The 14,538-nt window shown below is 39.6% G+C and overlaps 1 protein-coding gene across 1 annotated transcript in view; it reads left to right on the top strand.

The window, feature by feature from the left end:
- LOC103608651 (WD repeat-containing protein 59) overlaps positions 1 to 14,538 on the top strand; it is a gene marked incomplete at its 5' end in the record, with an annotated part of 66,447 nt that overhangs the window by 23,151 nt on the left and 28,758 nt on the right. Inside the window, 8 exons of the mRNA XM_008593057.1 lie at positions 1,122 to 1,278; positions 4,680 to 4,759; positions 5,813 to 5,945; positions 6,077 to 6,201; positions 8,344 to 8,508; positions 10,706 to 10,801; positions 10,954 to 11,110; positions 11,647 to 11,716. Of these exons, the coding sequence (XP_008591279.1) occupies positions 1,122 to 1,278; positions 4,680 to 4,759; positions 5,813 to 5,945; positions 6,077 to 6,201; positions 8,344 to 8,508; positions 10,706 to 10,801; positions 10,954 to 11,110; positions 11,647 to 11,716 (983 nt within the window). The remainder of the gene's footprint in view (positions 1 to 1,121; positions 1,279 to 4,679; positions 4,760 to 5,812; positions 5,946 to 6,076; positions 6,202 to 8,343; positions 8,509 to 10,705; positions 10,802 to 10,953; positions 11,111 to 11,646; positions 11,717 to 14,538) is intronic.

The raw sequence follows: 14,538 nt of genomic DNA, 5'->3' as shown, positions 1-14,538 counted from the left end.
CGGGATCACAACCCTTGGTGTTGCTCCCGCACCTCGCTCAGCCAGTGAGCGGGAACCAGTCAGTATGTGGGATCCAAACCCTTGGCGGGAGCGCCGCCGTGCTCCCAAGCGGCGCAAATTTTTTTCTTTTTAATTTATTATTTCTTAATTGACCCACTGATAATTGTATATATTTATGGAGTACAATGTAATATTTGGGTACAATTACACAGTATGCAATGACCATACCAGGGCAATTAACTTATCCATTGCCTCAAACATTTGTCACCTCTTTGTGTTGGGAACATTCAAAATCCTCTCAACTATCTACTTTATTTATTTGTTTTTATTTATTTATTTTTTTGGCAGCTGGCTGGTTCAGGGATCTAAACCTGTGACCTTGGTGTTATAAAGCTGCACTCTAACCATCTGAGCTAACTGGCCACCCCACATCTAGTTACTTTAAGTTATACAGTAATTTGTTGTTGACTGGAGTCTCCTTATATTGCTATAGAACACTAGATCTTATTCTCCCTATCTTACTCCAGTTTTGCAACTGTTTACCACTCTCTCCACATCCTGCCCTACCTCCTCCCCTTACTAGATTCTAATAACCACTATTCCACTCTCTACTTCTATGAGATCAACTTTTTTCTAGCTTCTAAGCACACAATAAGTCCTTTTGTTGTTGTTTTTTGGCAGCTGGCCGGTACAGGGATCCTGCCCTCCCAAACCCTTGACCTTACTGTTTTATAAAACACTGCACTCTAACCAGTTGAGCTAACCGGCCAGCCCCAAACTCAATAACTCTTGAGAGAGAACTCATGGAGAGTAGCTGGGATGTGAAACAGTGTGTTCCAATGCACAGCAGTCAGAGCCATTTGCTTATTTTGGAATCTTAAAAGTTCTTCTCCAAGCATTTGGCTTGGCCTTACTTTTTACTTGCTGTGGTCCCTTCCATAAGCAAAGAGAAGGATAGATGTGGTAGTCAGCTTATGGTGTTTAGAAAAATTTTCCCCAGATGGTTTGGGACCTTCCATCATCTTTAATTGTTTTAGTTAGGGAGAATTCCAGCTTTGGAAACTCAAGACTTAGCTGATTCTACCTGGAGTGATCTCCTGCTTTTCCCTTTCTTGCCATAGCCTTTCAGCAACGGATTAGTGACTGTGATGGTTCCCCAGCTGCGGAGGGAAAATAGCCTTCTCCTGTGGAACGTCTTTGACTTGAACACCCCTGTGCATACCTTTGTGGGGCACGATGATGTGGTGCTGGAGTTCCAGTGGAGGAAACAGAAAGAAGGTGAGAGGGAGAGAAGACCTGCTGCTCTCTGATTGCCTTCTGATCTCTGTTGGACAGCAGTTCCTGTCAGTGTTGGCCACGTGGTCCAGTAAGGAGGATGCAGAACAGTGCTGGGCTTTAGGAACCAGAGTGTCAGGAGATCACTGTCTTCAGTCCTAAGTAAAGGGAGTGTGTGGCTGCTCTTCTTCCCCCACTTCCCTCCTCTTCTCTGATTTTCAATGTAGTCTCTCCTGCTTGGAAGAGATCTGCTACAGAAGAGGCTGGTAGAGATTTGCTGTTGGATCATTTCTAGGGTTGAAAGACTCTAGATTACTGCCCTCAGATGTCCAGGGCATTTACCTGTTGCCATCTGTTGATGAGAGAAACCCAAGGTGGTCATTAATACTGCCCACCACATACCTCAGTTCTCTTCACAAACACAGAGTGGTTTTTTTTACCTCCCATTCCCTTGAAGATGGGTTTGGCCAAATGACTGGCTTTGATCATGGCACATGAGCAGAAGTGATGCAGTCTCTCCTGGGTTGAAGAATTAAGAGCCGGTGTGCAGTTACATGCTCCCTAGGCCTCTGCCACGGCAACTGGTAAAACTTGAGATGGAGTTGCTTCTAGCAGATCCCAGCATGCAGATGAGATGGAGATGAAGAGCAAGCAAGAAATCCTGGCTTCAAGCCACTGAGATCTGGGGTTGTTTGTTATTGCAGCTTAACCTAGTCAGCCCTCTCTCATGAAGGGTGGTAAGGATAGTGGGAATCAAGAAGCCCTTGGCCTTAGTTTCTCCACAACTCACCATGCAAGTTTAGATGCAGCCTCTCTTTCCTTGAGATCTTCTTGTCATGATCTCTAAATGTCTGGCAGAACAGAAGTGTATTTCTTGATGTGTCCATATTACAGGAGGGAAGCCAGACAGGTGGAGTGATGTGATTTGTCCAGAGTCCCAGGAAAGGTCCCTGGTGGACCTGGAGTTAAAGCAGTCATCCTCTATCCCAGCTTTGGGATCCTCTAAATCTCTTCCAGGATATTTTTAAAAGGGACTCTATGATCATCCTCTTAACTTTCTATCCTTATTTCGAAATCTCTCTTACTTCCAGAAACATGAGGCTGCCTGTTTTTATCCCACCAATTGCATGCATGGCTTTTGGCTTCCAAGTTACTCTCTTGTATTTTGCCACAAAAAATAGGTGATGTAATTTCCCCACTGTCTGGAAGGAAGGGGTTGATTGTAGTTTGGGATTGAAATAAAAAGTTTTTAGCAACCCATTTTCAGTTATCCATGTCATCTTTAAGCTTGTGGGGTAAGCTATGTGAATTGGAACTGTCTAGACAATAGTGAAATTTTGAGTATGAGGGGTCTTCAAAAAAATTTATATTATCTTTTAATTTCACTTTTCCATGAATTTTTGGAAGTACCCTCATACAAGTTACAGGCTTTTTAAAAAAAATTAATCTTTTTTATTGTGAAATATAGCATGTATTTAGAAAATTACATAGACCATGTACAGTTTAACAAATAATTATAAAGTGAAAATCTATGTAACTTCCACCAAGGTCAAAAAAGAGAACAATGCCAGAACTCCAGAAGCTTCCCAATCACAATTCTCTGCCTTTCCTCAGAGTGTTACTGTCCTAAAGCTTATGATAGCAATTTCTGGTTTTTTTCCTTTATGGTTTCATCACCTATTTATGAATCCCTAAAAATAGTTTAGGTCTGCCTGTTTTTGAATCTTTTACAAATTTAATTATCTTGAATGTATTCTTATATTTTGACTTTTTTCTCAAACTAATGTTGCTCTTTTTTTTTTACTGTCATGTCTTCTTAGTCAATTTTTAATGGACCATTTCATGCTTTGATTTTGATTTTCACTGTGGCGAAGGATCTGTCAAAGAGGCAGGAAGAGAGTCAGGATGTTGTGGCCAAGGGTAAGGATGCTTCTCAAAGGAAGTGGTAGTTGCTGGTTTCAGGTATTGCTGAAGGATCAAAATACAGAGTAAGAGAAGAGCGTTTAATTGAGCAAATAGGAAGCTGTATGATCATTAAGAGAGGAGTTCCAGAAGCAGATTGAGGATAGAAGGCAGATAGATCATAAGGTAGCATAAATGGAGGCAGCAGGAACTGATTTTTTGAATGAAGTTACCTTCAAAGACGAGGAGTAGCATATGCCACTTGGCAGAGTCTGCTGCCCTCTCTATTTGAAGGTAGGGAGAAGCTGCAAGAAAGGGAGTCTGTGGGGGAGGCAAGGGCCCTGTGGGAATGAGTGGGGAGAGGGTGGAAGGCACAGGTAGAGGAGCTGAATTTAGAAAGGAGTCAGGCATACCTTTTCCTCAAAGCCAGGGGTGTGAAAAGAAACCAGATGTAGCATCAGAAAATCATTGGCGTGAACTTGAGGCCAGATGGTAGAACTCCTAACAGGCAGTGGTTCAGAATAGTTGCTGTCTTGTTGTTTGGCCCCTCGGGATATATTATTAAAGCACTGAGGAGTGACCTTTTGGTAGAAAGTTGTGACACAGGGAAGAAACTGATAAGGATGAGGACTGGTCCTTGTTTTACCACTCAGTCAGCCTGTTACGTTGGATGGATCATGTTCTCTGTTGCCTCAGTTTTCCCATTTGTAAAATGAGGGAATTGGATGAAATTATTTCTAAATTATTTGCTTTCTGAAGATGGCCATGAAAGCTGTTCTAGATAGTGTATAATTACCCTGAAATGGCCTGATCTTTTATAAAGCTCTTTCATAAAGCATTGTGAACCTTTTTAGAATAATTTCCCTCTGACCAGACCTAATATGTGGAATATGATTCAGTCATGAAGACTGACTACTCATTTTGTAAAAAGATGCGTGACCTTAGCAAAAATTTTCTTTTCAATAGTAAGATGCCATGATGTATTTAAAATAATTCATTTTACAAAAAATATATTCATTCCCAGCTCAAGAGCATTGAAAAGGAAGAACATTTATAGAGGTGAAAGTTTAGTATGACGTTAAATTCCAGCATCAGTCTTTACCTGCTAATTTGCCAGTTATTATTTCACTTTATTTAAGTTTCTGCTGAAATGTGACTTCCTCAGGGAGACCAATCTAAAAATAGCTTGACTGTCAATCTCTGTCCTCTTATCCTGTGTTATTTTTTGTACCAGTTATCACTACCAATCATTTTATTATATATTTACTTGTTTGTCTGTTTCTACCAATGGAATGTGAGATCTATAAAGACAGAGATTATTTTATTCATGCTGTAGTCCTGGTGCCTAGAACAGTGCCTGTCATATAGGAGATGTTCAGATAAATATTTATTGGATGGATGGATGGATGGATGGATGGATCAATCTCACTCCATTGCAACCTGTAGCGAAATGGATGTTGAATCCAGAAGAATTTCCAGGATTCTTATTTGGTGATTTCTAGGATCCAAGGACTACCAACTGGTTACATGGTCCCGGGATCAGACCTTGAGAATGTGGCGGGTGGATTCTCAGATGCAGAGGGTATGTATTTGATGCTGTTGTGGAGGACTGTAACTGGATATAATAGAAACTTAACCCAAAAATGTAAGATTCAGCATTTGTGGAAGTTAGCAGGTACATGATAGACATTTAATACATACTTGCTTGTTGGCCGAGTGGCATGTGCATGCCACACTGAGGCTTTGAGGTCTTTTAAGAGCCAACTTCAGTATTCAGCACTGAAAGGCCAAAAAGCCTTGAAATGTCTTTTCTCTCTCCTGTCCTAGTATAAGATAGTCTGGGTAGCATACTGAGCTATCCTGAAGCCTGTGGGCTTCATTTCTTTCTCTTCTAAATGGGCTAAGAAGCCTACCATTGTACTGTGCAAATGTTCAGAGTCACGTACATCCATCAACAGCACCTCTTCTATGAAGCTGTTTCCAATTTTCCCCCATAAATGATATCTTTCTTATGTGGGCCATAGTGGTACTTAGTATGAACTGCTTTTGTGACCCTTGCTCTATTCTGCCTCATCATGGACTCTGTCTTCTCCTCCTTCAATGGCTAAATTCATTGATGGTGGGAAACGTGTCTCACTTGTATTGTGTCCCCCATAGCACTTGGCACACTGCTTTGCACAGACTGGATAGAAAATGCTGGGTAAAATTTGTAACGCTGCTTAGTATGGAGTCACTCTTGAGCATTCGGTCCAGTCTCATCACCTTATTGCCTTTTCAATCTGTTTTCTCCAAAAACTACCATTTGCTCCAAATGCTTTGAGGTTATGATATTCTTGCTCTTGGGTTAGCTAAATAATTCCTTCAAGGCTTGGAATTTAAATTAATTTTTTCTGAGGCTTACTTAAACTCTACGAAAAATTTCCAGCATAGACTAATAAAGTGTTATGCTGTGTATTTAACCAGGGAGAGCTGGTGAAGGATAAAATCTATTTCGATCTATTTTGATTGTGTCAGTTCTTGGCTGACACATCTCTGTCTTCTGTGATTTCTATTTTTAAGTCAGAATTCTTTAACCAGACATGATGATCATTTCCACTGACTTCTCTAGACCTACATCTTCTACCCTTTGTTGCAGCTTTGCGCAAATGACATATTAGATAGTGTTGATGAGTTCATCGAGAGCATTTCTCTTCTGCCGGAACCAGAGAAGACCCTGCACACTCAAGATACAGATCACCAGCACAACTCAAGCCATGGTGAGGAAGAAGGTAATTTGTCAAACTGATGTCATAGGTAAGGTGCCACTGTACACATTTCAGAGTTGTGGTAGAGACCCTAGAATTGCTCTCTGACTCCATTTCAAAAATTTTTTGAACAATGAACTTCTCTCTCCTGTTAGCCTTAAAGGAAGATCCCCCCAGCAATCTCTTGGAAGAGAGGAAATCAGATCAATTGGGACTGCCTCAGACTCTGCAGCAGGAGTTCTCCCTGATCAATGTGCAAATCCGGAATGTCAATGTGGAGGTACTTAGTAGTTTAATGAACTGTATCTCATGCTTGCTGATGGCAGTTTGTGGGGAAGGGGACTATTTCAGCTATGATTATGGCTGGCAGATAAGTTTGCTGCTCTAACAGGTAAGTCTCTGCTTACTTTCTTATTTCCTAGGCTTTTATTTTTATTTATTTATTTATTTATTTTTTTGTCTTTTTTCCATGTCCAGCAACGGATCGCAACCCTCAGTGTTGCCCCCGTACCGGACCGGGGACCGGCAACGGGATCGCAAGCCTCGGCGTTGCTCCCACGCCTCGCTCAGCCAGTGAGCGGGAGCCGGTCCGTATGTGGGATCCGAACCCTCGGATGGGAGCGCCGCCGCGCTTCCCAAGCGGCGCACTATCCAGTGCGCCACCTGGGCCGGCCCATTTCCTAGGCTTTTAAAAGAAATAGGTATTTTATAAATGCAGATTTTTTTATGACCCTATTCTTTTCTCATAAGGTGAGCCAAAGAATAAACTGATCTCTTGTGCTCTAACAACTCCTTAGGTGCTCCTTCACCTCATTTTACTACAGGTGAAGATACTTAGATCTAGAAGGCTCAGTGATTTGGCAGGGGTTACTGGTGAAGTTAGTGGCAGAGCTGACTTTAGAAATCAAACCTCTTAACTCTCCAGGTCTCTTTATGCTGTGCTGTACTTTCTTCTCTCATAAGCTGGTCATTTCCTTGGTGACTTAGATTCATAATAAGAAGGTGACCAAAGCTTCCTTGTTCACTTAGCTAGTGGAATGTTAGATTCTTTTCTGTTGAGACAAATACCAAAATTCTTTTCTTCAGAGAATTGAGTATTTCTTCAAGAAGGAGTTTTAAAGCTTGATTAGTTTTTCTTTGCCCAGAGTCAGTTGACTGTAGGCAGAGTAATGATGTCATTTGGCCTTTCTTTTTTTTTTTTTTTATGGCTGGCTGGTACAGGAATTAAACCCTGGATGTTGGTGTTATCAGCAGCATGCTCTAACCAACTGAGCTAATGGGCCAGCCCTTCATTTGGCCGTTAAAACAACTCTGCAATAAGTCGTTTTATCCCCACTTTACAAATGAGGAAACTGAGACACCAAGAGATGAAATGATTTGTCTGAGGTCAGCAGCTATTTGGTGGGAGAAATAATATTTGAATCCAAGTCTGCAGACTTCCCACATGTGTAGTTCCTTCCACTGAGCAGCTGCCTTCTCTAGTTGGCAGCACAAGAAATCAAAACATATAAAGGATTCTTTGATGAACTGGTTATCTGTATCACTCAGTTTATACTCCCTTCGTTCCAGTTGAGAACAGTGTGGCAACCTAGTGATCTAGTTTAAGAAGGAGATCTTGATTCCTTTTTCCAGGAGTACATCTTAAAAATTATTGATGTAATTTACATACCATAAAATTCATCCTTTTAAAGTGTACAATTAAAATATATATATTCAAATAATAAAAAATAAATAAAAATAAAGTGTGCAATTAGTGGTTCTTAGTATACTCACAAAGTTGGACAACCATCACCACTGTCTAATTTTTATCACCCCCAAAAGAAACCCATTAGCAGTCACCCCTGCATTCCTCCCCTCCCCAGCCCCTGGCAGCCACTACTCTACTTTCTGTCTGTGTTGATTTTCCCAGGAGTACTTTTTAAGTTGAGTCAGGTTATTTAACTTTTTCCTGCTTTATTTACACATCTCATAGTAAATATAACAAGGTTTAGGATGAAATTTTTTTAAGTCAAAATACCTTGAATTTATTAAATCAATACTAAAATTTAAAAATCTGTTTTGAGGGCCTGCCCGTGGCTCACTTGGGAGAGTGTGGTGCTGATAACACCAAGGCCACAGGTTCAGATCCCTATATAGGGATGGCCGGTTAGTTCACTTGGGAGAGTGTGGTGCTGACAACATCAAGTCAAGGGTTAAGATCCCATTACCGGTCATCTTTTTTAAAAAAATAAAAATAAACAAATAAAAATAAAAATCTGTTTTGAAATTGAATTGTCTTCCAAACTTATTTGTCTTTGTAGACTCTTTTCCTTCACACAATTGCCAGGAACATGGAGAATTCAGACAGCTTATATAAATCCATTTGCATGTAAAGACGCTTTGCAGTTCATCTCCTAAACAGTTGTGGATATGACTCTTACAGATGGATGCAGCGGACAGGAGCTGCACAGTGTCTGTGCACTGTAGCAACCATCGCGTCAAGATGCTGGTGAAGTTCCCTGCACAGTACCCAAACAATGCTGCGCCTTCCTTCCAGTTTATTAACCCCACAACCATCACATCCACCATGAAAGCTAAGCTGCTTAAGGTAAGGATCTGGGTTCCCAAATCCTCTTTGCTATTGTAAGACAAGAGCTCTGTTTATGTGCCTCAGTACCTACTTTGAGTATTAAAGTTGAATGAAAACTCTGATAGATAAATTTTGGAAGTCATCTCTTCCTTACACACTATGGTGTTAGCAGTATACCTGCTGCAGTTGCCATCCACTTTGTTTAGAAAACATTAATTAGAGCAGCGGTTCCTAGCATTTTGGGTCACAGACCTTCTTTGCAAGTCTAATCAACACTATGGACCCTTCAGAAAAATTTGCACAAATGTTACATAGAATTTCAGAAATAGTGCATGTAAGCTGCTCACAGATCTCATTAAACCTATGCATTAATCCCAGGTGAAGGACCCTGCAATAAATTTCATTTACCTAGAAACAATAGGCAAGATGTATTCTGAAGCTAAAAGATATTTTATAACCAGAAGAAGAATGTGTAAGGTCATTTAAAAAAAATCCATCCCATAAAAAGAGCTGATATTATCTTAGAGATAGGCTGGCAAGCTGCACAGGCGAGGTGTACAAAAGGACAGCAGTGTCTGGATGGAGGTGGCCCAGCCTAGCATCTGGTCCTTAACCTACAGGTTCAGAAACTTGATGTGTCAGTTTATCCCGAGATCATCAGGCCAGGTGATGACACATCTTTTTCAGTCTGAGCAGTGTCACAAGCGAAGGACCTGAAATGTCCTGATAGACCCAAACAAACCTGAACATTGTCATCTTTTGCCCAGTTTGGATCATACACACTTGATTGTTCCATTTTGTTGTCATACAGAAATTTTTCAAGTGGCTTAAGGATCTCCAAAATGCTAATTACTCAGATTTTGTGTTATTTGACATGTTGAACTTGGAATCTGAATATTTCATTGCTTAGTTTGGACATACAACAAAGATAGGTTTTTCTACTGGTATAAAGTGATAGGATTAGGAAGTGTCTGTAAAGGCCTAATTCAGTGCTGTCTGATAGAAATATATATATTGTATTTTTATTGTCATTTACCTTTTTTTTTGGTGGCTGGCCAGTACAGGGATCTGAACCTTTGAGTTTGGTGTTACCAGCACTACACTCTAACCAAGCAAGCTAAGTAGCCAGCCAAGCAGCTAGCCCTGTCTAATAGAAATGTATGCAGGCCACATGTAATTTTACATTTTCTAGTAGCCACACTAAAAAAAAATTAAAAGTAGCAGATAAATTGATTTCAGTAATATTTTTACTTAATCCAGTATATCCAAAATATTATCATATCAACATATAACCAATATGAAATTATTTTATACTCTTTTTTGGTACTAAGTCTTCAGCATTCACTGTGACTATTACATGCACAGTGCCTCTCAGTTTGGACTAGGGACATTTCATGCTCTCAATATCCCCATGTGGATAGAGACAGTGCAGGTACAGTTTATATGCCATTCTTCAGTGTGTGTATGTCAGTTTATACCTATAGCATGCACCTTAAAATGTTAGGTTTTGTAGTTTTAAAGGACAAAAAAAGATATAATTTTCACTGAAGTGAAATCTGTTTCGCCTGGCTTGTACCACTCAGAGCAATTTTCAATGCATCCCAGTGGGTATTATTTCTTTTTTTTTTTTTTTTTCTTTTTTTTTTTTTTTTTCTTTTTTTTTTTTTTTTTCTTTTTTTTTTTTTTTTCCTTTTTGTCTTTTTTACTGACTGGTAACGGGATCGCAACCCTCGGTGTCGCATCCGCACCGCGCTCAGCCAGTGAGCGGGAACCAGTCTCCACATGGGATCCGAACCCTCTGCGGGAGCGCCTCCGCACTCCCAAGCGGCACACTCTCCAGTGCGCCACCGGGCCAGCCCAGTGGGTATTATTTCTAAGGTGCTGAGATTTCTCCTGGAGAGGGTAGGAGAGGGGTAAAGGAAAGGGGCAGAATTCACTAGAAAGAAAGAATAGTCTTTCTATTACTAGAAACTGCCCTCTCAAAACCAGCACGTGTGCCTGCCTTGGCTAAGGAAAGGGCTTCCCTAGGAGGCTCAGGAATGAATCTCCTTCTCTTTGAGCTTCTGGGAAGGTAGAAAGTAGTATGTTGTGTTGGAAGCCTCAGGTTGAACCATGTTCCAGTTTCCCTGCATCACCACTGCTTCCAAGCACTCTTCAGGAAGCCAATCAGGAGAAATATGCTGCTATTGTTGACTGTATTTTGGGCCTCTTCTAGATCCTGAAGGACACTTCCCTGCAAAAAGTGAAACGCAACCAGAGCTGTTTGGAGCCCTGCCTGCGCCAGCTCGTCTCTTGCCTCGAGTCTTTTGTGGTGGGAAGCATGAAATTGTGCTTGGCTGTTTTGTTTTATCTCTTTCTCCCTAAAATTATGAGCTCCCTGGTTTTTGTAGTATTGTGTTGTTATTTTGTAATTCAGATTTGAGACAGGTTGTGATTTTTAGTTTATCGATTTTTAAATTTCAGAACCAAGAAGACAGCGCTTCCAGCAACCCGTTTGCACTCCCAAACTCTGTCACACCACCCTTACCAACATTTGCACGGGTGACCACTGCCTATGGGTCATACCAGGATGCCAATATTCCCTTTCCTAGAACTTCTGGGGCGAGGTTCTGTGGTGCAGGTTGGTTTCTTTTTGGTTCTCTGATTCTAGATTTCGAGAGAGAGCAGATCAGAATGTCATATATTCTGCATAATTATCTCCATCACAAAATTTTTCTTTGGTTTTATTTTCTGACAACTCAAAAAGACTTTGGTAGTAGTATTATAGGGTCTGACGCTGAAGTAGTGTCTGTGGATATAGCCTAAGAATGTTCACGAGAGTGATAGTCTTAATTTTTTTCATTCTCATAAGCTCAGATTTGAGTCTTTACTCACAGCCCTGATCCTTAACAGGGGACAGGTCCCCTAGTAGGGAAACATAATGTGCCTGTGAAGTCTTTATCCAATCTACATACATCCCATCTATCCTGGATCCTGGAGATTCTGACCTTTGTTCCTGTTAAAGATCATGGCAGTTGTAAGCCTTTGCTATTTATACAAATGTGTCTTATCCCTCATGTGTGTTAAGATAGAAAAAGCTATCAACAGTCGTACCTTACGATTTCCCATGTCCAGCTCATTGACACTTATGTACATATGTACTGTCTCCTTTGTCAGGTTATCTGGTATATTTCACAAGACCCATGACGATGCATCGAGCAGTGTCTCCAACAGAACCTACTCCGAGGTGAGTCTGGGAGTTGTAGCAATAATCTACATTCACGGGGTCAGAAATGGGCAGAATCTGGGAAGGACCACTGAGTCTGTGTTTGAACAATTTGTTTTAGTTCTTCAGTAAACTTCCATTTTAAGATTTATTTGAGAATGATCTAAGTTCATTAAATTTCAGAAAAGCTGAGGTTTCTGCTGTAAAGTTACTACCGAACCATATAGAAGGAGGAGCTTGATAAAAGTTGTTGTCAAAACAAGGCAAATTATTTTTTTTTAAGCTAGTGAAATGTGGTTGTGGGGGGAGACAATGTTAAATCATCCCTGTACCAGCCAGCTGCCAAAAAAAAAAAAAGTTAAGTCAGCTTAACAATTATCCACGACCCTCAGACCAACTGAACTTTTTTAATATGCTTTCCTCCATTGCTAAAGTATTACTTACTTTATTATTTATTTAATTATTTTAACTTTGTTATTTAATTTAATTAACATTAAATAAAACAGGAAAAATATCAAAAAGATCATCTATAGTCCCACAACACTAATTTACCACTTCTAATGTTTCCCAAAAATGTGCAATTAAAAAAAAATTACAGAAGTAGTATTCTGGAACTCAAACAACGTGTAAGTTTTAAATTAAAATGTGAAAGCCCTTTCTTTCCTTTTCCATGTCCCAGAGAGAGTGACTGTTAACAACAGAACATGTTTCTATCTACTCTTCATTATTTTTCTGTTTTTTTTTTTGGACAGGCAATCTAGTATAGCAGATAGAAGTATGGACTTCAGAGCCAAACTGCCTGGGTCCAAATTTTAACTCAAACAACGTGTAAGTTTTAAATTAAAATGTGAAAGCCCTTTCTTTCCTTTTCCATGTCTCAGAGAGAGTGACTGTTAACAACAGAACATGTTTCTATCTACTCTTCATTATTTTTCTGTTTTTTTTTTTTTGGACAGGCAATCTAGTATAGCAGATAGAAGTATGGACTTCAGAGCCAAACTGCCTGGGTCCAAATTTTAGCCCTGTCTTTCTATGACACTGGGCAAGTTATCTAAACTGCTTTAGTTTCTTCAACAGTAACATTAAAATGGTAATAGTGCCCACCTCCTTTAGTTGCTGGGAATGTTAAATGAATTATTCCCTGTAAAAGCATTTCAAACACTCCCTGGCACATTGGAAGGGCCCTAACTGTGTTCCCTGTTACGACTACTGGTTTTTTTAAACTTTAAGACAGTACATAGATAAACTTGTGGTTTTGCAATATGATGATCAAGACAACTTGGAAACTTTCTTGCTACAGATACCTGAATATATTGGATACAATATAATTAGCATAGTTATGAATGAATAGCTGAGCTAACAAGAAAGGAAGAGTAGTGGCTGAAGTGCGTAAGCAGACACTACCGCTATACCGTGTTATGGTGGTGCAGTGACACTGCCTCTATACTGGGAGGCTGCTAGTCTCTGCAGTCACCCAGCAGATGAGACCCTGGCCCCACAAGAACTGGGAGTTAAGTAACATAAAATGCCTGCATTGCATCGGATTCCTTATTGGAAAGGTTGGACTGGAAAACAATCACCTACTCTCGAAGGGAAACAATGAATATCTTTATCTGGACTTTGGATCAGAAGTACTGTTTTGCTGACAGTACTTTATTGAGGTATAATTTACAATACACAAATCTGAAGGGTACCGCTTTATGACTAACACTGAGATCAAGATATAGAGCATTGAACTCACTTCTAAAAGTTCCCCGTCTCTTTTCCCACGTCCTTATCACCCACAGGAAACCACTATCTTGACTTTTATCATCTGAATTTAGTTTTGCCTATTCTTGAACTTCACTGAGATAAAATAGCATCAACTGTTTTATGTCTAGCTTACTTTGCACAACCTAATATTATTGAAATTGATCCGCATTGTTGCACGTTATCAGTGGTTCCATTGTGTGGATATAACACAGTTTGTTTTTTCATTCTCCTGTGATGCACGTTTGGATTGTTTCAAGTTTTTGGCTATTGTGAGTAAACGCAGATACACATGTCTTTTTATGTACATACATATTGATTTCTCTATACAAGGAGTGGAATTACTGAGTTATCGGATAGGTGTATGTTTAACATTTTAGAAATTGCTGTAAAGTTTGTGCCCGGTGGTCATGCCATTTACTCTCTCACCAGCAATGTTTCCGAGCTCTGGTTGCTCCGCATTCTCTCCACACCTTGGTATTGCCAGTCTTTTCAACTTTAGCTGTTGTGGTGGGTGTGTAATATGATCTCATTGTGATTTTACTTTGCATTTCCAGGGTGATGACTAATGATGCTGAGGAGCATTTGTGTGCTTATTGACAATTTGGGTATATTCTTTTGTGATGTGCCTGTTCTCACATATTTTGGCCATTTTGGTGGACTGTATTTCTTATTTATTTGTGGTAGTAATCTATTTTGGTTGTAAATCCTTTGCTGGATGTATGTATTGATTTTTTTTCTACTCTGTGGCTTGTCTTTCTTCCTCCTTAATGATTTTTGATAAATAGCAGTTTTTAATTTTGATGATGTTCAATTTATCAAATTTATTTATTTTTAAATTTATGGATAATTATATTTGTGTTTTGTCTAAAAATCTTTGCCTACCCCAAGATCATGAAAATATCCTGTTTTCTTTTAAAAGCTTTATAGTTTTAAATTCCTTATTTAAGGTCTGTGATTCATTTCAAATTAATATTTATTTATTTATTTGGCAGCTGCTTGTTACAGGAATCTGAGCCCTTGACCTTGGTGTTATAGTACCTAATTTTTTTTACATACAATAAGATTTATATAAAAGTGCAGCCATAATGCTT

The sequence above is a fragment of the Galeopterus variegatus genome, unplaced genomic scaffold, assembly GCF_000696425.1.
Source record: "Galeopterus variegatus unplaced genomic scaffold, G_variegatus-3.0.2 Scaffold8666, whole genome shotgun sequence".
NCBI lineage: Eukaryota > Metazoa > Chordata > Mammalia > Dermoptera > Cynocephalidae > Galeopterus > Galeopterus variegatus.
Note: the sequence above shows the minus strand (reverse complement) of the source record. Positions and strands in the feature narration are given on the sequence as shown.